The following is a 26,288-nucleotide window of genomic DNA, read 5'->3' on the forward strand; positions in this document are numbered from 1 at the left end:
CGGCTAGACATAAAAGAAAAGTACTGAATCCAGGACTGTGTAACAGAATATGATAAAGCCAATATTCCAGTGCCATCAGGCCAGCCCAATGTGGTATATTTGTGTACAATGCTGTTACCTCTAAAGTACACATAATCCAGCCTAGTTCTAGCTGCATATTAGAAGTGATACTTAAAAACTCTGTAGTATCCTGGATCCTAGCTCTCACACCCTGTTAATAGTAAAAAATGTAAGACAAAAACTTCGGACTCTCCACGTTATATAAAATAAAGTAATTTATTTGAAAAGAAAAGACAAACAGTTCAGACAATATACAACTAAAACAGTCAGCATATTTATAGGGAGGCATAGTTCAATAAATGTAGTTAATTAGTTGATTAATTAGCTAATTCAATTAAGAAGGTCATTTTCTGTGAAAGATTAAAAGCAACACAATAGTAAAACACTTGATATAATGAGACATACATAATTTAATGTCCATTTAGAATTATCTAAGGTTCACTTAAATATATATCATCTTGATGTATAACGTGATATACGATATACAATTCATCTTTGTTCATAACCTTTTCTTAAATCAAAATCTGTCAGATGGTAGTTATTATGTGTATTATAAGTATTATAAATATTATAAATATTTAGATATTCAAATATTTAAACATTTAAAAATACATTTTGACAGTAAGTGAATAAAAAAGAAAATAAATAAATAAATAAGTAAATAACTATATAAATAAATAAATAAATAGCATAGATGGACAAATAAATTCTATGATGTCAAATTTAAATCAGCATTCTTGTCTAAACATCCTAGCTAATTTAATATAGCATATAATAACAGGTACTATAGTAAATGTAAATATAAAGGTTTCATGACCAAAATAAATTTGTCTGTTTAATAAAATATATAATGAATAAATATTTTATAAAGTCATGGTTCATGATTCAGAAATGACCTTAAGCAGTGAATAAATAACAGATTATTAAATAAATAAATAAATAAATAAATATTTCATAATTGAATGTAGTTAATAAAATTCATAATAAAAATGCTGTATGCCACAGAATAAAATGTAGTTTGTCACAAAAATAGAACAAAAAATAAAAAATAAAAATTTTAAAATGTAATAAGATATGAAATAAAATAGAACAATAGTAGGCAATAGAACAATAATAGGCAATAAAAGTTATCTACGGTTATTAAGAAAAGATCTTATTGTGATATAATTATTTAGTCTCTAAGTCTGAGAATCCATTTCAATTCATTTAATTCAATCAAATTTATATAATCACCACCCCTAGCATTAGCTTCCACTGTTTGTAGCACCCTGAATACAAAGGAGTGTGATGGGTTGGATATAATATGTTTAGCTAGGGCATTTAGTGTAGTCTTCTTTTTGATATCGTACTGGTGATTATAAATTCTATTTCTCAGTTTCCTTTTAGTAAGGCCTATATAAAACACGGCGCAGCATTCACAAGTGGCCAAGTATATTAGGCCTGAGGTATCACAAGTAGCCCTGAATCTTGGTTTGAAGACGTAGTGAAGTTCTGGATGTGTAAAGTCTTGTGATTTAGTAATAAACTTACAATAATTGCAATGCTGACAAGGGTAAGTCCCAAAGGGATATATTGACTTTTGTAAATCATTACTAGTCAAAACAGGTCCATCACACAATAAAGATTTCAAATTTTTATTACTCCTATAAATTATATGTGGGTTACTGCCTACTACCTTTAATGTGGGTTCATCTATCAGTAAGACTTTCCAATTGTTAAGTAATATTTTTCTGATGTTATGAAAATCATTGGTATAAGTTGTGATGAAAGATACTTTCTCCTTATTATTATATGTGTCCTTTTTGGAAGCAGGAAAGAAATTATTGCCATTTGTAGCATTGGGTTCTAGGTTATCTTTAAACAAGATACTGTTCCTAACTTTCATTATTAAGTCATAATCATAGCCCCTTTCTAAAAACATATCTACCATATTGTCTGCCTCTCTTTTTAAATCCTTCTCATCAAGACAGATTTTACTTAATCTAGTAAATTGACTCCTCAATATCCCTTTAAAAATATGTCGCGGATGCATACTATCATATTTCAAAATTGTATTCCTCCAGCATTTTTTCTTATATAATGTAGATACCAATCTCCCATTCCTGATATTTAGACTAACATCCAGGAAATTTACTGATAAATATGATGTTTCAATTGAAAATCTAAGAAAGGTCGTTGTGGTTTCTAAATATGTTTTGAAAGAAATAAATTCATCCATGGAGCCATCCCATACAATTAAAATGTCATCCACAAAACTTTAGTAAATAAAGTATGTTGAAAACATGGTTTAATTCTCAGTGATGCATGACTTGCCCATAGCTACACCACAAGTCTGCAGGTATAGGTCACCCCCAAATGCAAACACATTATTGCTAAGAACCAATTCTAGTAGTTGACAGATTAAATTTTTTTTATTCCCATCTATTGTAGGAGTATGTTGTAGAAGTTCACTTCAATCCCATCATCATTGGGAATTGAAGTGAAAATACATCCATTGTGATGAGTAAATGTTTATCTTGTATGAGGGTAGAATCAAGTGAATGCAAATAGTCTATAAGCTGATAAGTATCCTTAAGAATTGTAGGAATAACATCAACTAGGGGCCTTAAAGTATTTTCTAAGTAAATGGATATGTTTTCAGTAATCCATTTGGCTCCAGATACTATTGGACGCATGGGTGGTGGTTTAACTCCCTTATGCATTTTTGGTAGCCCTTTAATAATAGGGACAACTGGAGTATCAATGGAGAAAAATTCGTATAAACTGTTAGGAATCTGGTAGCACATAAGCAAATCATAGAGATCATCCTTAACTGTTTTAATTATTTGATCTAACTTAACTGGACTAATTAAAAAATGTGGCATCAGCATTCAACATTTCATTCATTAAAACATTGTAATCAGCTGTATCAAACATTGCTATGCCTCCCCCTTTATCTACTGGTCTGAAGGTCAAGGAATAATCATGACTAAAATTTTGTAGTGACTTGATAGTGTCACTTGACATATTAAAATAAGCACATTTCTTTTTTCCATTATAGAAATAATGATAAAAATCAATTTCACATAATTTAACAAAAGAATCTACATGATAAGGCATTATTGGTACAAAAGAACTTTTCTTTTTATAGAGAGAAAAGTTAACTGCATTGTCAGAAGTTGACTTCATTTCCTTTGAAAAGTACAATTTAAGAGTGACAGAGTCTATTAAAACATCTGATAATTTGCTCCTTGTGAGGAACAAAAGACAAGCCATTGTTTAGTAAAGCAATATCATTGTTATTTAAAACATACCTAGACATATTAAAATAAAGTGTTACTGTTGTTTTTGTCTTCTGGGCTGTTTGCTGGAAAATTTCCTTTTCTGGTTTCCCAGCTGTTCTTTCTTTCCCTCAATGTGATGATTAAATAGCGATGATTCCTGATGGGTAGAGGTAAGGTGTATTGTCTTCTATCTGGCGTTTATTAATAGCTCCCATATTGTGCTGCAAGGATTTAGCAGCTTTATTTGCTTCTTGGTTTATAAGAGCAGTACTAGCAATAGAAGCAAATGTTTCAGGTGGCGTGGTGAATGATTCATGGGATGTGTCCTTCGAGCAAAGCAGTATAGGTTCTGATGTTGTTGGACCAATAGGAATTGGCGCTGTAAGTTAAACTTAAAGCAGGGTTTTCTCTTATATGATAATTGTCAGACCTCCAGTACATGCTCTCTAATTTAAAGGATCAGGAAAATTGTATAGTTCAGTGTTAGTGTCATTAACTTTAGATAGCTCCTTTTCAAGTGGTTCAAAATAATCAATTAGGAGCTGCATGTACTTATGGCTAGCCTCAATATTTATATCTTGCCATTTTTAGATGTTTCGTTGCCATATCATCCGCTGCAACTTATATAAGTCATTTTCTCTAAATTGTCAATGTTTACTTCTGTTGAATTTGGACTGAACGCTCAAAAATCCAGAGCCAATAAAGTTGACTTTTACTGTAGTGATGGCAGTCCATTGCTGTTCATTAGTTAGTCTCCTCGGTTCTGGGTTGTAATCCAGTTCAACGTTCAACCCTGTTAATAGTGGTTTAAGATATCTGGTGAGATAAGCTCACAGTGGCTCTAGCACCCAGCAGTGTTTGGAGCTAATCCACAATAATACTACACTTTCTGTCCCAAAGGAAAGCGCTAGTATTCTAGATAACAAATTTAGTGTAAATTTTACTCAACCCACAGTGTTTGCTATCCCTCAGGTCCTACAATCCCAGCCACCCCTTTAGTTACTATGAAACAAGTTTTGTCAACCCCTTAAAAAAACAAAGAATACTTCATTCGTGGGACCTGACAACATACCAAGTTGTCTGATTATTAGTGCCAAATATGGCCTTTCTGAACCCCTACTTAAACTCTACTAAGCCTCTCCACTGGTTAAATTCCTAAAACCTGGAAAGCAGCTGTTGTAATGCCATTACACAGGTATGTAACAACCACAAACCCTGGTAACTATAGATCCATTAGTCTCACTTGCATCATATGTAAAGCTGTAGAGCACATTATCTCAGAGTTCACTAATCAGGGCACTGAAAATCTCTCAACTCTGGACCCTCATCAATTTGGCTTTATCAAAGGAAGGTCCTTTCTCTTTAGCCTCATTAATTTCTCTGAAAAAGTAACGGAAGCAGTGCATACAGTATATCTAGACCTCGCCAAGGCCTTTCCCATGCAAGCAGTATTGATAGACTTGTAAATCTGAATATAAATCCTTATATTGTGTGATGGATAGCTAACTGGTTGGCTGACAGAACCCATGTGGTTAGAGCAGCAGGTGCCACTTCTGAAAGTAAAACAGTTACCAGTGGAGTACTGCAGGTCTTAATTTTGGGCCCGCTCTTATTTGGCATATATGTCTCAGAACATCAGGCCAGCACTTTTGGCCTGTGGTTAACTAAGTTTGCAGATGACTGTAAATTGGATATTGTTATTCGATCTTCAACTGACTCACAATTGCTCCTACATGACTTAGACTATGATAACAATGGGTACAAGGACAATGATCTCAAATTAAATGTAAAGAATGTTGCATAGCGTGTTTTGGTATACAAAATAGTTCTTACTGTATAAGAGATGCACCTCCCCCAGTCAGACACTTTTGTAAGGGATCTGGGTACTCTTGTTGATAATTCTTTATCATTTAACCATCGGGTCTTCACAGTAGTATGGAAAGCCTTTTACCAGGCCCATCTAATTTCCAAAGGCATCTCCACTAGATCCAAAGAAGTGTTTTAATTCCCCTTTACTCATACCTGTAGTTATTTAAACATATAGCACAACTTGAGTGACCTCTGAGATTCATAACTAAAAAGATTGGTGGCCTCAAAAATCTTAGCTATCAAGAGAGACTGACATCCATTTCTCTGTACTCACTCTTACAGACTCCTCCAAGGAGATGAATGTCTAGCCTTTCATGCCATGAAGGATCCAACCTTATTTTATTTCCTGTTGCTCTGCAAAACTAAAGGTACACAAGATACTCAGATAAAGGAACTAAACCTTCATTAGCAGATAAATAAAACTTGTTGGCATGATGGATTCATATTCCAGTATATCCCTCACATCTGGAACAAGCTTCTACTACTTGTCGAGCAAAGTACCACCCTTGCCACCTTCAACGTAAACCTAGGTAATTGGATGGGCAGCCTCAAATTCTCTACTGATCTATCTGGTCTTGCCCTCCTTAAGGCTAGAGGGACATTTTGAATATTTTTTTTTTTGGCTAGGCTTGAAATGATCTGCCGACCAATTGCCTAATACTTAGCTATGAACCCAAGTCATTTGAGCCACGTTTTCCTGGGGTTGAATTGTTGAATGAGGTAATTTGAAAAGTATGTGATAAATCTTGGCCAATTGATGGGGGGATTTTTTTTTTTTTACATTAGGTAGTAGTTGTAATTGGGTGAGACATATTTCAGTTAGTGTAGTTTTCTTGGGTTAGAGCTTGGAGCTTATTTTTAGGAGTCAGAAGAGAAAAATAGTGTAGACTCCTCTGCATATTGTATGATTGTACAGGGTTTGACAGAGTTGTGCATATCATTTATGAAAATGTTGAAAAGTAGGGGACCCCGGATTGACTGGTGGGGTACTCTCACAATAACAGGTGAGAAGGAAGAGTTAAAGTTCTGCCATCTCGCACTTTCTGATTTTTAGAAAAGGTGACTTAGAGACCATGGAATAAGGAGTGATTTATGTTGTGATGTACTAGTCTAGGTAGCAGTAGACGTTGTGAGACTATCAATTCTTTGTGAATGGTACAGGAAAATAGATGCAATTAAGTTGACCTTGGTCTTTATTTACATTGACTACTATAAGGAAAGAACAGAATGGTCTGAGTACTGTGTCCAAATCTGAAGACCTATTATGAAAAGGGAGTAAGTAGTTGCTGCTTAGATGATCTGACAGTTGCTTACAAATTTAGTGTTCTACCATTTTGGAGGGCGAGTGACAGTATTGTGATGGTTGTGTAATCTGTAAATTCATTGGAGCCACTCCCTTTATGAAGTGGAATGACACGATTGCTTCCAAACTATTGGAACATAAGCTTCTTTTATGGATCTGTTAGATACTGGTTATGCAGTTGATTTGCCCACTAAATGGGAAAACTCTACATGTAACACGTTTGAGGCTAAGGTCATGGGTTTAGGTTTTGTTTATTTATTTTTTATGAGATTGGTAAGCACTGGACTGAAATTGAGAGAGGTTGTGCATAAGAAGGACTTACTGGATTATGGAGTATTAATTTAGCCTTGTTCTGAGAGGCTTTCAGCAGCAGTAATAAAAAGAGATTTGAAAGTACAGGCAATGTCTAGTCAGATTTGTTAGGAAAAGGATTTGGAGTAGTTTTTTCGCTTTGTTTTAACGAAGTGTTGATAGTGCTCCAGAAAAGTCTGGGTTTGTTGCCCGAGTCTTATCTTTACGTGGTTATTGTAGGTTTGATTTTATTTAAATTTCTTCTGAGTTAATTACATTGCTGAGTTTGGTAATTTTTGGAAGCCAGCCATGTTATTCATGTTTTATATCTTAGAAACATTTAATTTTGTATTATGAGTCATCCAAGGGATTTTGTGTTTTACTCTTATAGTTTAGCAGGCAAAGGAATGAATCATTAATAAATAACAGCTTTGTTAAGGGAAGATAGAGTACTGGTTTCTAGTTGCATCTTTTCAGTAGTAAGTTAAATGTTTCTTTATTGAATGCTTCTCATGTTTCTAACCCAATTTAATTTGATATTTTCTTAAGTTTTGGTATACTTTATTATGAAATCAATTTGGTGACGGTCACATATGCTGTCTGACATAATTCCAGATGTGGTTATAATAGTGGGGTTGGTTGTTAAATGCTAGCCTGGTAGACTTTTTTTGACAGTTACTTTATCTATACTGGTTAGGTATATTACTGACAAAGTCTGCAAATGTTGATGTTTGGCTGACCGACTTTATCTTTACATCTGTATTATTTATCAGTGCAAGTGTCCCTGAATATTATGAGGTCATGTTTTATGTTATATGTACTCTCTTGATTTCCTCTAAGGTATGAGTATTTCTGTTTGTATTTTTATGGATTGTACCTATGTTTATTTTTTGTGTGTACTGAGCTTTGTAGTGGGTAGCAATAACTTTGCCTTGTTAAAGTTGGGTGGTAATATGTTGACTTTAGATATGTTTAGATTTTCTGAGTAAATTATGGATATACTGCCAGCACATTTATCAGTCTAGTTGGAGCATATTATGTTGTATCCTGTGGGAGAATGACTTGAGTCTTCTACATGTAGTTTAAGCCATGATTAGTTATGGCAAATCCGGTGTGATGACCAGGGTTGGAGTAAGAGGTGAGCAAAGTGGGATGGGAATCCGATGTCTGGCATTAACTTATCAGTGTGCATATGCACACTTTGGCAGTTCAGCCCAGTGGTCCAGCAACCTAATAGCAGGTATGTAAAATGCACTTCCTTGTGTGGAGGGAGTTAAACTGGTGGGAAATTTTAAAAATATGTTGATGCTAAAGAAACAGAGCTAGGAAGCCAAGGGAAGGTGCCCAAGTGAGTTACCAGAAGATCCAAGAACTTAAACAGAGAAACAAGCAAGTGTCTTATTGGGAGACAGATGTTCCCGATAATGAGGCTTTTACAGTATGTGTAATGGTCAGTGCGTGTTACCCAGCAGATAATTAAGAGCTTAAACAGGAGGAGAAGGACAGCTGTAACATGCTCTAGACCAGATGCAAGGAAGCTCAGTGTTTCTGCTTTGACAGAGGTTTTGGGGGTAGTATTCTGGAAAGATCCAAAGTACAACTGCAGTTTTGCTTACTGACCATTATTCTTGTATAATGACTACCTAGCTAGCTGTAGAAGTCAGCTGTTGCTTCCTGGCACAGTACACTTCAGAGAATTTCATTGTAGATGGCTTTAATGAGGATTCTTTACACAGCACACCTGTCTGTAAGGAAAAAGGAGTGAGGAATGTCCCTTTTATATTCCGACAGATATATGGAAAAGTGTATGATCCACAGCAGCAAAAGATTAGAGATATACAAGGAAAGAATTAAGTAAACGCATGTCTGTATTTTGATATGCAGATAGCTCAACACATATGGTTACACAACCCTGTTAAACTAGCATCCATGCTGTGTTCTCTTCCATCCCTTTCACAGAACAGATTTCATCCACTCAGCACATTTTTCACTGCTCTAGTAACTGTCTTCACTTCATTTTTCCATGGAAGAGCCCCGATCCTTACTAACCTTCAGGAATCGCAGAAATCGAAACTTGAACAATACTATAATAAAGTGGCTAAATTGCAGCAAATACCTATTTCTGAACCCACTAGTGTATACCACTAACAATCCTAAATTGGTTAGAACTACCCCATCAACTAACATATACACCGCTTCTTATCACCTTTAAAATTATCCAACATTCACGTATCCAGCACTAAATACCATTCTAAACATCTGTGCTTCCAGTTAGCCATTATGATCCAGTGACAAAAGAACTCTTCTCTGTCCACAAACATATCAAATCTGTTGGGCATGGTCTGTATTCTTACCATGTTGCTAAGGCCTGACACTCCTTACCTGTACCCATCAGGTCATTACCCACTCTCCAGTCCTTTAAAACCATTCTGAAAGACTATTTAAAATATGGCTGTTCATTTGCTCAACCCCAGGATAAACTACATCCCTTAACATGAAGAATTGCATATTCATACATTACACCTTCTTACTGTCCTTTTTCACTCACTTCCTAATTCAATCAATTTCTTTCCCCTGACTCTAAATATGCCATAACCCTGTTTTTTTCTCTCACTTCATATTGCAATTCCTGTTTGTATTCTACTAACTTACGTTTAATTTCTAAATAAACTGGCTAAAATTTCTCTCAATATTATAGGTTGTATCTGTTCTTAACCAATGTTTTCACTTTAAACTGTGGATGTTTTTTGTATTATCTTTGAAGACTGTAGAATTATTATTCTTAAAATGTTTTTGTAATACTTTAGAGACCCGAAGAGAAAAGCTCCACCGAAAATGGGCATCTACACAGTCGGAGTTGCCCAGTAATCAAATGTCAGTTAATAAATAAACTGACCAGGCTTGAAGATAGAAAAAAAAGATTAGAATGGATGAATAGTAAAGACAATAAAGTTTACAGTGCAGCAAGCCAAAAACATGAAGGTAGAGAGAGAGAGAAAGGTTGAGGGATGAAGACGATGAGAGTCCAGTTCAGAATGTTGTACACAAGTGCTGCTGAACGCAGTGTCTAACAGAAAAGATAAAGGAGGAAAGGGGCCATATGTGATTACTTGTAGAGGAGGCAGACTGGATAAGCATACTTTGTACAGCTGTAAAATTGGCATTTGACAACGTAATGCACAGCTCATACAATAATAATACTGGCTAGAAGCCGCTCTTGGGTTGTAGCCCTTTAAGAAAAGTAGAGGCAGTTCAACAAGTTATATTGACAAGTGATGACACACATTACATTTAGCGGACGTCATTTACTATGTAGCAACAAGAATAACAGTGTAACTACTACTTGGTCACAGTGCATGTATCATTATAACAAACAGAGAAAACAATTTTAGGTCTGAGCAACTCTATAATGCCTTGTAAGTGAAGTGGTCTTGAGACAGGTGGTTGCACTTGGGATTCTTCCAGGGAAAAATGAAGGGAATACAGCTACTAGACAGCACTAGTTCTCACTTCTCTTTCATTTCATCTAGGGCAATCATCACAAGTTTCCCCACAAAATGGACCTGCTCATGCAACACAAAGGCTCTTTAATTCTTCCAAATCTTCAAACCCTAAGATTAACCATTTGGATGATAGGATTTTAATTCCGCTGAGCCACCTTTTTCAGAGGACATGCTACAGGTATTACAAGAGGCTAGAAAACCTGCTGAAAGGAAATTTATGTTTCCAAATGGAAAAGATTTTCTTTTTAGTGCCAGAAGAAGAAAAGGGAATCATATCAAAGGGGTATCCCTGATATTCTTTTTCTTTTGTGTGATGCTTAATTCTGATCTGGCATTTTCTCTGCCTGTCTACCCTTAGATCCACCCCCCCACCCCGCATGATTTGAGGTCAAACAGTTTTTGAAAGGCATCCTTCACATTGGACCAGCAAGAGGAGCTGTTCCTCCTCCTTGGCACCTAAACTGTTATCTTAGAATAAACTCACTTTTGGACCATTTCAGGCCGCTTCCTCCTCTTCTCTTGAATTCTGAACTTGGGAGGCTATTTTGCTTGTACCACTGACTTCATCCAAGAGTGATTCAGAGTTGCAAGTAGTAAAAAAAGGCCTCTCTACCTTTCCTCATCTTCCGTAAGGAAAGGGTAATCCTCAGGACTAATCCTTCCTTTATGCCTAAGGAGCTCAATGAGTTCTTCTTTAATCAGTCCATCATCATCTACACCTTTTCTCCATCTTCTCAAAACAAAGAAGAGAGACTCCTGCACTCAATAAAAGTCCATAGGTAACTCAAGTTTTACTATAACAAAACCCATGACTTCAGAAAATCTGATCAACTCTTGGTTTCCTTTTAGGGCAAGCAACGATGTCTTCCATTGTCTAACCAACCGATCTAAAGTTGTTAATATTCTTCCTATTCAACACTGATGGGTCCGGTTCCAAAGTCCTCATAACAGAGTCGGTCTTATACCAAGCTTGCGTGCACCAAAAAACTCTCGAGTTAAGCTGATACCCACAATGCCCTTTGCTGAGTTACCCCAGATCTCGTTTGCCGCACCGCCATATAGCAGCGTTTCACCGAGCTCTCCATCTAAGTGATTTTTCTGATATATTTACAAGTTTTTGTAAAAGTTTTTTTCCTCTTTATAATCTATTCTTGATATCTATATTGTTTCAGCTCTACCCACAAGATTCTTTTTGGTGCCAAAGAAAATGGGACTGGAGGCCTATTCTGGATCTCAGCCAACTAAACAAATCGGTAGTTCAGACCAAATTCCGCATTGTCACGATTCAAACCATCCTTCCCTTTCTGCGGGAGGATGTCATCATTAGATCTCCATGATGCATATTACCATATTAAGATGGACAAGTGCTCCAGGAGCCTCCTTCGCTTCCAGTTGGGAGCCAATCACTACCAATTAAGAGCCCTGCCTTTCGGTCTCTCGACTGCCCCCAGAGTGTTCACAAAATGCCTTGCAGTAGTAACAGCTCATCTGAGACTTCAGGGATTCCAGGTGTTTCCGTACCTAGACGATTGGCTCCTCTCCACCCCCACCAAGCGTCTTCTGGTCAGGGCCCTCAGCTACACACTGGCTCTAGTGGAGTCACTAGGCATCACCATACATTGGGAGAAACCAAACCTTCAACCATCATAACAACTGGAATTCATAGGGGCAATATTCAACACCCAGTCAAGCCTGATCTCACTTCCTCTCCACAGGCTTCAGATACTAAGGGTACAAGTTCAAATGATACTCTGTCGAAGAAAGGTGTCTGCAAGGGAAGTCCTCCAAGCCTTGGGATCTATGGCTGCAGCCATCCCCATAGTTCCCTTAGCCAGACTACACATGAGATTACTACAATGGCTCCTTCAGGCCCAGTGGATACTCAATCTTCTCCCCCTGAGCTCACAGATTCTCTTCACCAACATTTGCAAACAAGATCTCCTCTGGTGGATGAGTACAGACGAAAATCTTTGGTGATGCCCTTCCAGGTTCCACAGCCCAGCGCCACGGTGACCTCGGATGCTTCCCTGATGGGGGTGGGGGTCACTTCCAGAGAAAGTCAGTCAGAGGCCCAGAGAAGTAAATATTGTGGAGAAAAAATTTCCAGGGAATTTTTATGGCTAGGCTTGCATAGGCCTTGGGGCCAATAGCCTAGTACCAGCCTATGAACCAAGGCACGTGGTCCGATGTCGTGGTCAATTTGCATATCAATGTCCTGGAGTTAAGAGCGGTGCTATTGGTGTTGCAAGCTTTTCATCCGCTCCTTCCATCCAGAACGACTGTTGTCCAGTCGGGCAACATGTCCGTGGTCTGCTACATAAGCAAACAGGGAGGGAACAAATCTTACCCCCTATGTCGCGAAGCCATGAGAATCTGGCAGTGGGCGATAGCTTCCAACTGCTTTCTGATTGCAATGCATACCCTGGGGAGCTCCAACGTGATTGCAGACAGGCTGAGCAGATGCATTCTTCATCCTCACGAGTGGTCTCTCAACCCGAGTGTGGCGGTGGAAATTTTCAGCCGTTGGGGCCAGCCATCCTGCGATCTTTTCACCTCCCCTTCAAACACAAACTGCAGCAGCTACTTTGCCCTCTTTCCCCCTCTCGGGGAGTTACAGAGAGACGCTTTAATCCACGATTGGCCCACGGGTCTCCTTTATGCTTATCCTCTGATTCCCCTTGTTCTAAGGAAAGCTATTCGGTTGAGAAGCAAAGTGACCCTCATTGCCCCATTCTGGCCTCATCAAGTGTGGTTTCCCTTCTTTCAAGCTCATCTGTTACAACCTCCTTGGATCCTAGACACTCATCAGGACCTCATATCTCACCCACAAGGACTGACTCCCCCGAATCTGTCCACTCTCAAGCTGACAGCTTGGTTTCTCCACTTCTGTTAGTTGCCAGGCATGAAACGCTCTCCTCACCCGTCCGTGATGTTATCTTGGCCTCTCATAAACCATCCACCAGGAAACTTTACAGGGACAAGTGGAAAAGATTCTCTATATCAGAAGTTAGACCCATTCTCAGCCCCCGTAGCCAGTATTCTTCATTATCTGGCTGAACTGTTCGACAAGGGGGCCTCAGCTTCCACAATTTGAGTCTGTCTAGCAGCTGTTTCCAACTTCCATAACAGGTCTGATGGAGTGCCACTTATTTCCTCTCGCCTTTGCAAGACCTTCCTCAAGGGTATTTTCCACAGCAGGCCTCCCATAAGACAGCCAGTGGAGGCACGGAATCTGTCCTGTGTTCTGCAGTCTCTCTCTCTGCCCCCTTTTGAGCCAGCTGCGACATGTGATCTAAAATTCCTGTCCTGGAAATCCTTATTTCTGGTGGCTATAACTTTAGCCAGAAGAATTTCTGAATTACAAGCATTATGTATCAAGAGCCCTTATCTCATCTTTCATAAGGACAGAGTATCACTTCGTACTAACCCATGCTTTCTCCCCAAAGTGGTTTCTGATTTTTCGATTAACCAGTCCGTTGAGCTCCCTGTGTTCTTCCCAAATTACTCTAACAAGGGAGAATACTGCCTACATTCCTTGGATGTTCATAGACAATTACGTTTCTATCTGGACAGAACTAAATCCTTTCGCAAGTCAGACCAGCTTTTAATTTCCTTTGCGGGTCCTAGAATGGAAGGCGCAGTGTCGAAAGTTACTTTGTCTAAATGGCTCAGGGATTGCATTGCCTTCACATATTCACTTATGGAGGGATTGAAGCCTGGCCAAATCAAAGCTCACTCAACTAGGGCTATTGCAGCATCTGTTGCCTTCCACCCTAGGGCCTCCATGGATGACATTTGTGCAGCTGTCATTTGGGCTAAGCCCCACACTTTTATCAAGCATTACAAATTGGATCTGATCTCCAGGGGAAGAGCGGTCTTTGGTTCTGTGGTTCTCAGGAGTGTTCTTCCATAAGGGCCACCCAGGTTCTTCAGGTAGCTGGGGACTCGGTCCCATCAGTGAATAGGAAGAAGATTAACAACTTCAGATAAAGAAGTTATGTCTTACCATAATGTTAAATCTGAGTTGTTGATCTTCTTCCAGTCATTACACCCTCTCACCGACCCCCTCCTGGCGGATCTTCTGGGTCTTAGTGTTTCTGCGCACTATATGTTGCATGCAGACTCGATCTGAGGCAACTGAGCAAAGGGCATTGTGGGTAGCAGCTTAGCTAGAGGGTTTTTTGGTGCACACAAGCTTGATATAAGGCCGACTTGGTTCCGAGGGCTCTGAACCGGACCCATCAGTGATGACTGGAAGAAGATCAACAACTCAGATGGAACATTATGGTAAGACATAACTTCTTTTTTTCTAGATGGATTTCTAGTGCTGTTTACTTTCATGGGATATGACTGCCAGGTCAAGCCCATTCCACTAGAGCTGTTGCTTCTTTTTCTTGGGTTTTTTTCAAAGGTCTGGATGCTAGAAGCATCTACTTGGTCTTCTATCTACAACATTACCAAATATTGTAAGACTGATGTTTTTCCAGTTTTAAGAGATGGATTTGTTAGGTCTGTCCTTTATGGAATTTTGGACTTCACCATTTTTCCCACTCCTCTTCTCTCTCTCTCTTTTTTTAGTCAGCTTTGTACAAATTTACAAATTTCACCCTTAAAAGTGAGACTTGAACCCTGTACCTTGTGTCTGGGAGATAAACACTCTGACCATTATGCCAACCTACAACCCTTTTTTTTCTTAAAATATTTTTTTGGTCCTCTCTGACGTCATCATTACCAGCCCAGCCCCTAGTGCCCCACATCCACTCTGGGTCTAGCAGGTGTCCTCCTACCCCTATCCCTGGACTTACTCTGGTGTTGCTTGGGGACGGTTGTGTATCTTAAAGGCATTGTAAAGGCTTGGTTGTTTGTGCTTCTGTACGTTTTCTTTTTTTTTTAATTGTATGCCCCGCCTGTTTTTTCTTTCCCCTGACCTCAAGCTCATTGGTTACTTCCGAGGCCAACTCCCCTCTTTAGACCATGCCTCCCCTTAGGGAAAGTCACCAAAGAGTGCCCCCCCCAGGACGGGCACACTCATCTCTCCCTCCCTGCTGCTACATCAGTCACCAAGCTGCTAATTTAAGCTGGATTGGTTGGACCATAATCAGTGAATGATAGTCATGTTAATGGGTGTACCTCATAGACAAATAAGTGCTCCTGGTCTACACTGCATTTCATTACAGTTCCTACAAGCTTCTTAATTATAAATGTGACACTATATTTTCTTTTCTGTGTGTTCATCATACCTGAAGTGTGCCAGTCTATTTCAGTTAACTGACACCCAACAAATCAAGCTGTGCATGTTGCATTTCATTCTTGACTACAACTTTGTATGTTCCACATCTCACAGTGTATGACACATTTGCAGCTTCTAACCCTCATTTCATGCACAGTATTATTTGGCAGTTAGACATTCAGAAAGCTTCAATCCATCTATTTAATGTACACTGGCTCTACCCTGAAAATTGAAACAGAGCAAAGACAGGGTCTTGCAAACACAAAAAATGTTCCGTTTTCAGCTGTGTACAAAATGAGTGCCTTTTTAAAACTAACTTTAAACAAGAGCAGCTGTCTGATTGGTATTAGCACAGATAGTGTTCACTTGCCAACAAGCTACAAAAGAAAGTTTCATTTACAGTGGACTTTTACTTTTTTTTTTTCTTTTGTTTGGAAAAATGCAGGAAAGAAAATCACATTTTTTGCCCTTGCTGTTTTTTCAATTAAAATACTTTTTTGACAATGCAATATACCCCCAACGTGGAAAAAAGTCCAGGCACTGAATACTTTAATTTGTACTGCATGAGAGGATGTGCTTGTATAGCTTGGGTTTGACAAAACCTCCCTGTAGCACAAATAAAAATTGTTTCCAGTTCCTGCACTTCACATACAATATCACATTGTCTATATACATGCAGACACTATGTATGTGTATGTTTTTACATGTACATAGAGATTCACATGAACTCATACATACATTTATGCTTAACATGTAAGGCATACTTCTCTATTTATACTAATTGTAATTGTATCTAAGTTATACCCAGTGAAGCTAGTTTACAGTGAAGCTAACTTATGTTGGTACTTCTAATCTGAGCTGAATTTTAAATGCAATATAAACTATTTTTGAATTATGATTTGCCATCTTAAAATGCTGCAGAACCTCCTGTGTTAGAAAGGATGCAGAATTTTTGGCATCCCGGTTTGCATGTAGTTCAAGCATAATCAACTGTAGTCTTTCTTGTATGTTCAGTTCGAGTACACTGATGGTGGTGATCACTTTTTCAACATGCCCCTGGTTTCTTTCGTTGTTCTTAGGATGCTAAAAAGATATCCATTGATGCAGACTTGAAGAAGGTTCTTATGGAGACCCCTGGGAAATGTGTTCCCTATGCAGTCATTGAAGGTATGTGAACTAGTGAAATGATTTGGCACTCTTAACCCCATCTGTACCATACAACAGGTAAAGGGTTGTATAATTTAAGTGTCAAACATTTAAAATCCAAAGAAAAGCATTATATTTCAGTCTTTGCTTTATTTAGCAATTATTTGTTATAATATAATCCTCTGGTATTGCAGTCAAGCGTCACTATAGTTTCTTTGGTTAGAAGGCGACTATCTTAATATTCATCAACTTAACAAATCCCAGTCGGGCCCATCTTCACATGGCACTGCCTAATGCTAGAAGTTTAGTCAAGAAAATGCTCGCCTTCAACGTTTTTCTGACATTTGAAAACATACAGTTTTGTTTAATTACAGACACTTGACTGTAGTGCAATGACACCACTCTTTAACTAGGAATTAATGCCTATCACTTGTTCAGAACCTGTGGTGAAGGTGGATGCTTTTCCAGAGAGGACATATCAGTATTCCTCTGTAGTCTCCCCACCACTCCACTAATCCAGCAGAGTAATGATCTAGAACTCCTGCATATCCTGGTATCTGTAAACTAAACAAGTCCATCTTATCATAGCATTGCTGACTGTAAATTCTTTTCATCTCCCATGGCACATACTCAAACAAATTAGATCACTCAAATTAGATAAGTTTTGAATACTTTCTAGAAGATTTCCCCTACCCATTCTTAAATTGGCAGACCAATACTACAAAGAGCAAACGTGCACAAAGGATTTTAAGTATCACCAACACTCAGTCCCTCAGCCATGTAATACTTCTACTAGATGGTCAAGTCTCCTTAGTCATATTCTTACAAATATAGCACCGGAAAGGGCAACAAGAGGTGTGGTCCAATCATTGATCGAATCAGACCATCGTCTGTCTTTCCTGTCATAAAAACCCAGCCAGAGTTACCCTCAAGTCCTACTATTTTCAGTGGGAAATTTTTCTCGTACTGTTTGAAGATGTTAGGAATTTAGATGCTGTCACCCCTTGGAGATCCCATAGCAACTGTTGAACAAAGGAAGAGTATTTTTTCTGTTCACAGATGGCTGTATTGATAGGTAAGAAGATATGAATTTAGTCAGACCAGCTTGGAGAACTTTGTCCTAGAATGTAGTAATTCTAAAACAGTTGTCAGCAGACTCAGATGTTGAATAGGTGAAGGACTCTGTAGCCTCATTAAGGAGGTTGCAGTTCCCACATGTCTCACCTTAAAGATGAGTCACACTTTAATTTATTGTGAAATTCAAACCACAATCTCTTTGTTGTTTAGTACTGTAAAGAAATTCAGTAACTTTCAGGGGGGAGAATAAAGGCAGTCCAGGCAGTGCTGCTCCATCATATTTTTTTGTATTTGCTAAGGAATCTTGCAGTTTAAGTAGATCACTCACTTAGTAAATCCACCTTATATGTGAAGTGGTCCTAGGTAAAGAAAGCAGGATAATTACTTGGAATTGAGCTTACCTGCCTAGTGATATAGGTAGGTGAGGTATGCCTTAGTTAACTTCAGTTTTAACAGTTTTAATGAGGTTAAGAATATAGAAATAAGCTGCTTTTTGACAACTTAGCTGATATATTTTTGAAGCACTGGCAGATAGGCCCATTAAAAATAGGTAACATGAACCGGGGACCTAGACCGCACCTGAGATGTAGGATCATGCTTTAGTTAGCCTTGTGATTCCTCAAAGTGACAAGGAAGTATGGAAAATGGCAAGCATCACCAAGGGGGACCAGGCTATTAAATCATTTTTGCAAGGTTGGGAAGCACAATTTAGAACCATCTCCATTGAAACTCTAGTGCAGAGCCCTAACTTAGAACAGTGGTCAGTGGTTCACATTTGCTCAACTTTCCTCTGCATTGGAACATATAAATTAGCAATATATAACATTTAATGGGCTTTATCTGTGGCAGCAATGGATAAGAATTCATAAACACTGCATTAGTTCTATTTGTCATTTATTGGAGAATAAAAACATTTCTGCCACAACTGAGGAATTTCAAAATAGATGGTACACCTGGAGGGTCTTAGGTTATCCGAGAAAGTATTGACAGAAGCCTGAGAAAGATCCCAAAATGATAGTTGATGGGGTGGATCTGTGACCAATAAAGATTTAAATTGATGGTACCTCACAACAAGTTGTTCAAGGTAGCAGAAAAAAATATGACCTCTGCTGGATATGTGGACAGAATGCAAGATAGTATGCTTATGTGTTGGTCATTATGTAGGAATCAAAGCCAGATGGAAGCAGATAGTAAAAATATAGGATTTTTTATATTTACCAGTTACTGTGATAGTGTTTGAGAATAAGAATGATTTTGGCTGTATTATCAAGCTTATCACGGACACTGGAGGAATATGAAAAATAGTGTCCCATATGGTTCCCAGAGACCTGAGTATCCTGCCCTTGGATATCATAGAATGATAGAAAGAACAGTACTTGTATATGGAAGAGTAGGAAATTAAAAAAAAAATAGTTTTCTCTGAATGGGAGCAGGTATTTAACTACTTTGGATTACTAACAGGTATTCAATAATTTGTAACTTTTGATGGTGACTGCCTTTTGACATTGTTTTGTAGGTTGCTATATTACCTCCATTCTCTTTTACTGGATACAGACCTTGCTAAACCATATGTATGTAATTGTACGTCTTCTGTTTATTTATTGACTGACTGACTTAATTATGTGTTAACCAGATAAGCCTAAGGGACACAAGCATCCCTCTTCACTGGAAGCTTTGGGGCTAAGTGTCTTGGTCAGATTGTTACAGTTTGCAAGTGGAAATTGAGGGAGTCAAACCCAAGAGTACAATATGAAGCTTATTAACAGCTCACAGTCTTAAGCGTGTCAGCCATACTGCCAGAATGATGTAATATGTTCATTCGTTTTCTTCATTAGCTGTTATATGTTATAAGCATGAAAGCTGGTTGTATATTATAACTTTTTTATTAAAAATTATTTCCGTAAAAGGGATACCTACCATAGATGGGATTGCAACTTACTCCACTTCATGGCCTAGCTCCTGATGTAGACTCTCTGATCCTTCTAGATTTGCTGGCAGGGGTCTGAGAGGAAACACCATCTGTTAGGAAGCTTTCTACTTGTGTAGGCCTGTGTCTCCATATGGAAACCACTCTCAGTTTAAGAGGAATACACTCTGTACTCTCCAGCAGGTTACCTAATAACTGACCATGATGTATAGTCTGTATGATCTACCTTTCAGAATTTTCTTGGTTTGGGTACATAGGTTAGATATTTATGCACCTCATGATATTTTGAAGGGGATGCTTATGATCTGTCTGCCATTGTTCATGCAGTTTCTGAAAGGAATGGTGCAAATCTCTTTTCCATTTGAGAACCCCTCCTACTGTGACATTTCAATTTTATGGTTGTCTGCCTTGTCTGTTTGGCAGCTGAACCTGCTAGCTCAATGACATTCTAAGTATTTGTCATGGAAAGCCCTTTCTTAGTGACCTTTACCCCTACATATGGGATCTTGGAACTTTAGGCATTTATTTGTAGGGAGCCATACTGGTCTTTCACAAGGATAATGTATACCTTAAGAGGAATCCACATTTCTTCCCAAAAGTGATGTTGAAGATTTTTGTGAAACCAGTTTATCCATCTCCTGATTTAATGCACAGCAGCAGACATTAAGGGTAGAGAGATCAATTTAGGTGTTAACATGAGTTAGGTGCATGATCTTAGAAATATGTGTGAATTATTTGTGTATTTTGCACCAGGTAGGGAGCGGCTTGTGCTGGCCAGGCAGACATGTGTAAGCAGATAGCCAGTTGTATTTCTTTTTGCCATCAGACAACTAACCACATTTTGGTAACTGCTGCCGTCAAAGCTAACTTCAGTAGAGTGGCTATCCCTAGTATTTGCTTCAAGAATGTCTCCATAACATTTGTGCTGGGCCACATGGTGGTCTTTGCAAAGCTTCTCCCAGCATTGTTTCAGTGGTACCTTGGGAAGTCAGAACTCCAAGAAACCTCTAGTATCCAAGTGCTGTACTTATGTAATATTTCCAACTCCCCCCTTGGTGGTGATCCCTTGGAATTCAGCCCATCCATAGGTTCCTCATGAAGGGTCATTATTTGTAGCTGTAACACAAATGCTGTTTCCATATCAGTCAATATTAAAGCTGCATCTCTCCTTGATGGATCAGCAGTGCCCTCCCTCCATTATCCTGTAGATGATTAACTGTTCTGACAGCTGTTAGAGTTCCCTGTTAATTGGGTAGGTATGTATTTTCCTGTATTGTTTAAGAATGTAGTGTGTGAGCTGCATTATTTCTTAATTTGCAGGAATTTATTACTAGCATCTTAGGGCAAATTTGTGAGCCCCGAGGACATACTTGTGTAGCTAACGCCATTGTGTCATGGTATGAATCAGTGTCACTGCACAAATGTCATCAAGTATGAGAGTTCACAAATAAATGTATATTCTGATCGGTCAAGAAGAGTTATAGATTAAAGGACCCACCTAGGATGGTCCTTTTATATCAGATATAGAAAAAAATGCATCTATATTTTTCAGGCTGTTCATCTTTTGTTACAGCTTGGAGCAATATTGTATTGAAGAGGCTGCACTTGTAACGTGGGATCTTAGCAGGTAAAGCAGTACCTTATCATACCTGCATGCCAAGAATCAGTAGTAGTCTGGCATTAGACCCTAGAACAACAAATACACATGCACTGAGTCAGTTTTCTAAGCACCTCAAAAACCTTAAAAATTATTACTGCAAAGGGATTAGCCCAAATGATAACTGAATCTTCTCATATTTGCAGAAGAAATATGTGAATATTTGCCTAAACAACCCATTATATATTTACAGCAGAGGATAGACAAATGTTCTACATATAGGTCAGAGTTGCAGTGGTCCTTGTTACAGGGACTTCCTGAATTAGGCCTGATATCCACTTTAACTGTCCGACTTCCAAAGCTCAGTGCCCTTCTCCTGTAGGCCTGGCAGATGTCTACTCCTTGGGGATTTCAGGACATTCCCCATATAAACCTGATGTGTATTTCCATCATTTTAGATCTATCTTGCCACAGTTTGTAGTATGTGTATTATCTTTTTGCTTAATTGCTGCAGTGGTACAGCGGTAGCGTTGTTACCTCACAGCAAGAGGTTCTCCCATTCGATTCTCGGCATGGCTTGGGAGTGCCTTCTATGTGGAGTCTGCATGTCCTCCCCACGGTTGGGTAGCGTTCGAAAGACATGCGTGCATAAATGGGAGTGCCTTCTTTGAAGGTTGGGCGCCGAGCTGGCACTTCAGCGTTTCGTAAAAACATCTACTGCCAATCATTAGTGGACTGGAGTTCCGCTGTGACGACCCCTTACTGGGAAAAAGCCGAAAGGCAAACAACAACAACAACTTGGAGTTAACATTCACCCCCCCCCCCCCCCGGGAGAAGACAAAGCTGTATATTATCCAGTACCTCCAAAGAGCTAGAATGGTGGTCCAAACAGCTCAAAATGAACCCAAGGATACTTCATCAGGAACATCACAGTAAAAAAAAAAAAAAAAAATGATGGATCCTTCAGGCCTACCTTGAGAAGCACACTCTGGAGGCTTAAGTGTACAAAGGGTTTGTGATGCATCTCAAAGAAAGCAGCACATAAATGTAAAGGAGATGATGACCCTGATACAGGCATTCAGAATTTTCAGCTCTATCTTGAAAACGGGTTTTGCATGTGTCAGCAGACAACACTACTGTAATGTGATGTACCAGCAACCAAAATGGAAGGCACTCTCTTATCTTATGTCTTGCGCAGGATGGCTGTGGGTACCGTCAGTTCAAAATGACTAAAGGCAGTCTATATCTCATCTCTGAACTCTGTGACAGACCTGTTGAGCATATCAGCTGCAAATCTCTATGAATGGGGGTTACGTAAGGAAGTCTTTCTTAAGACTGTTCACAGATGTTGTGTCCCAAAATTAGACTTGATTGCTATGTCAAGCAACGAACAACTTAGAAAATATTGCTCAGAGCACCTCACAAAGAATCTTGGGAAGTAGATTGCTTCTCCTTTAGATGGACAGGTTTCTTTCTGTATTTATTTCCTCCATTCCTACTGATCTCTTGAATTTTCTAGAAAGTGAGGAAGGAGGGGGCAAAGATGCTCCTAATAGTACCATTTTGGCACAGGCATTTGTTTCCCCTTCTCATTCAGCAGAGCTGTTGCTGGCTCATTTGGTACCTGCCCAGTGCCACTTCCTGGTCTGGCACTCCTCAGCTGTTTAAAGTACAAAAAATAAAGTTCCTTCTCCCATCTGGCCGTACAGAAGTGCTAGGTCATAACATCATACATCCTCACTCTGAGAACAAAAAAAAAAAAAGGTCTGATGTTAAGTTGTCTGTCTCACCTTCGTCTTGCTGTTTGGGATTGGAGCCGATCCTCTGCTCCAACTCGGCCATCTTCAATAGCTCGAGAGCTGTTTACTGGCTCAAGGCTACCCCTTTTCCCATAATGCCTAGCGATAGCCACCCAGATCTCATTTGCCGCTTCAGCTGCGAGGTGTCCTTTTTCTGGCTCAGGCTCGTATAAAGTTTTTTGTATAACTTTCTTCACTAGTTTAACCCTTCTAGTATTTTATTGTTAACGATAGTCTTGTTTTGTGGTAGTTAGCTTGTTAGCTTGTAGTATCCCTCCTGTTTCTTGTAGAACTCATTTAACTTAGAGAGTTCTCCCCCACCCCTCCCCCCTACCTCTTCTTGTCAGGTTAGCCGTTTAAGTTAGAGGCTTTTCCTTCTATCTTTCTCTTATAGGCTAGCCATTTAAGATAGAGGCTTTCCTATTCTCTAAAAAAAAAAAAAAAAAAAAAAACCTTTAGCTATAGTCTTTATAGCAGTGTGTTTTTGTACACTGTATTTTGCTTCAGGTTGTTATTGTTATAATTGTTTTTCCTTACTTTCAAGGATGTCAAAGGAATCCAAGGTTTCTGGGATCAAGAAGTGTGACTCATGCTGTCAGAAAATGTCCCTGACAGATGGGCACACTTCTTGCGTCTATTGTTTAGGCGCTGTGCACCTGCAGGACTTTTGTTCTATCTGCCATGCCTTTAGTCCAAGAGTCATGCAGGAGCGTAAGAATAAGCTTATCCTTAGGGGGTCTTTTAAAACCCCAGGATTCACCGGCCAAGAGCTCACAGCCTGTGAAATCCCCTAAACCCACTAAGCCGTCGGCTCCAAGTTCTGAGCCGTCTTCGGTTCAGGGTTTACCTTCCACGTCGGTTCCGGCTGGCACCGACAAGACAATCTCCCCATCGGCTCCATCAGAGGCTTCGGAGCCGTCGCGGAACCACAAGAGGCTAAGGTCCCCCACACTTGAATCTGTGCGTTCGGCTCCTCTGTCTCCTTTACTTCAGAGCGAGTGCAGTCACCGATCCTCTCACTCCTCTCGGTCCTCTAGGCTATCGGATCATGATGTGGAGAGAGTGGTCAGTAGGTTGCTAAAGTCGCAGGCACTAGCCAAGTTGTTGTCCAGCCCTCCTCAACAGGTATCGGCTCCGTCCACTTCTCTCAGTGTTCCTCCTCCAACTCCCAATGAGTTCGGAGCCGGAGTTCGTTGGGGTTTGAGTAGTGGAACCGTCGGCTCCGAAAACACTATCTCTTTCGGTTCCGACGTCAGCTCCGATTCTCTCAGTGGTGCCGTCCATCGAGGGATCTGGATGCCTGGGCTCCCTCTTCAGCTCCGAGGGGGTCAGTGGCATCGGACCCTTGTCCGACCCCATTCTCCCTCTCGGAGCTTCAGCGCAGGTGAGCTCGGCTCCTACATCGGCCTCGGAGCCATCTCCCTCGGTGCGGAGAAAGATTCCTGTTTCTTCGGAACCGGAGCTTTCTCTGCATTGTGGCAGGGACGCCTTTGATGTCATGCGGAGTGTGCTGGACACTGAGTCAGCTCCACTGTCAGCCCCACCGGCTCCGTCCCCTGTAATGCCTGTGCCAACCTCTGCTCCTCCTCCAGACCCCAAGCGTAGGGAACCGATGATCTAGGACACCCCACTGGGTGTTTCCTCTTCTTCTGAGGCCTCCCCTGATCTATCAGAGGAGCCCCCTCGGAAGAAGTGCAAGAGGAAGCACATTGACTCCCCTGAGTCTGTCACTTCTGATACAGACTTAGATGAATCGGAAGGGTCCCAGAGATCCCCCTCTGAAGATGTTTCCTTTTCGGACATCCTGGAGATGCTCAAGCAGAGGGGGAACTGGAATACCCTAGCCCCTTTTGAGGAGGAGTCTGTATTTCTGGATGCCTTCGGTTCCCAACCTTCCACCTCCTGGGTGTCTCTGCCTTTCGATTCACTTATGACAGTGGTGGCTCAAAAAGTTTGGTCAGGTCCGGATACAGTGGAACCAACTCCGAGGAGACCTGGTAAATTTATTACAGCAACCCAGGATAAACAGTTCCTTATGAAAGGTGTCCCTGTTGATGTTATGGTGGTAGCAGCAGCCACAAAAAAAGAGTTAGCGGAGACCTTTTCGTCTGTCCATCCCCCTAACAAGGAGTCTAGGATGATGGACAGATATGGGAAGCGAATGTTCCCTTCAGCGACCTTCTCTATGAGGTCACTGAACTACTTGTGTCATTTTACTCGCCTTCAAAGGGATCTCCTTAAAGAGCTCGGAGATGCTGTCCAAGATCCAACAGCTGAGGGAGCACAAGCTAAGGTGGCTTCTCAGCTAGCGACGCTTAATTCTGTTAACTCCTCCATGAGGCTCATTTCCTATGCAGCCGATGGGGCGAGTAGAGCCACTGGTACCAGGGTGGCCCTTAGGCGGCATGCCTGGATGCGGCTGTGTAACTTTGCGGAACCCTTTCGAGCGTCCTTCACCAACACCCCCTTTGATGGTTCCTTTCTTTTGGGACCACAGGTGAAAGACACTTTGACTAGGTGTGAGCAAGAAGGCAAAGACTCTCTCTGCCGTGTGAGTCCGTTTTTCCACTCTCTCTAGACCCTACCCCAAAGGTCAGAAGAGTGGTAAGATGTGGTTCGGTAAATCTCAGGAAGCCTTGCCTGACACACGTAGTGATTTTTCCTCCAGAGGCAGAGGGGGAAACAATAATAGACGCCGCCCTCGTGGCAGAGGGGGTCCGCAGAACCAGGGCAACAGAGAATCCTTCTCTGATGAGCCCTTTCAGCATCCCTGAAGGGTTGCCCGGCTGCTCATCTCTGGAGGCAGTCGGGGGAAGACTTTTGCTGTACCCAAAAGCCTGACAAAGTTTAACACAAGACAGATGGGTATGGTCCATTATATCCGGAGGTTACAAAATTCCCTTCCTTCAATCCCCCTTGGCGTCAAGGAAGACCCTCCCAGATGTTCCACCCAATCTGAAGGAGCAAACAGTAATAGAAGTTTCAAAACTGCTAGAAAAAAGAGCCATCCAGGAAGTCCCAGCAGACCAGCATGGATCCGGAACTTACTCAAGGTTCTTTTTAGTACCAAAAAAGACAGTGGACTGGAGACCGATTCTGGATCTCAGCAGACTAAACAGGTCTGTACAAAGAAAGAAGTTTCGGATAGTCACTCTACAGTCCATTCTACCCATTCTGGGTCAGGACAATTGGATGTGCTCTATAGATCTTCAGGATGCGTACT

At 40.1% G+C, this 26,288-nt stretch overlaps 1 protein-coding gene across 1 annotated transcript in view; it reads left to right on the forward strand.

Moving 5' to 3' along the window:
• The window catches only part of MUL1 (mitochondrial E3 ubiquitin protein ligase 1), a 455,262-nt gene that overhangs the window by 115,559 nt on the left and 313,415 nt on the right, over positions 1-26,288 (forward strand). The window contains exon 3 of the mRNA XM_044061726.1: positions 16,599-16,686. Within this exon, the coding sequence (XP_043917661.1) occupies positions 16,599-16,686 (88 nt within the window). The remainder of the gene's footprint in view (positions 1-16,598; positions 16,687-26,288) is intronic.

Source organism: Protopterus annectens, chromosome 2.part0 (genome assembly GCF_019279795.1).
Source record: "Protopterus annectens isolate FY-2018-M chromosome 2.part0, PAN1.0, whole genome shotgun sequence".
Taxonomy (NCBI): Eukaryota; Metazoa; Chordata; order Ceratodontiformes; family Protopteridae; genus Protopterus; species Protopterus annectens.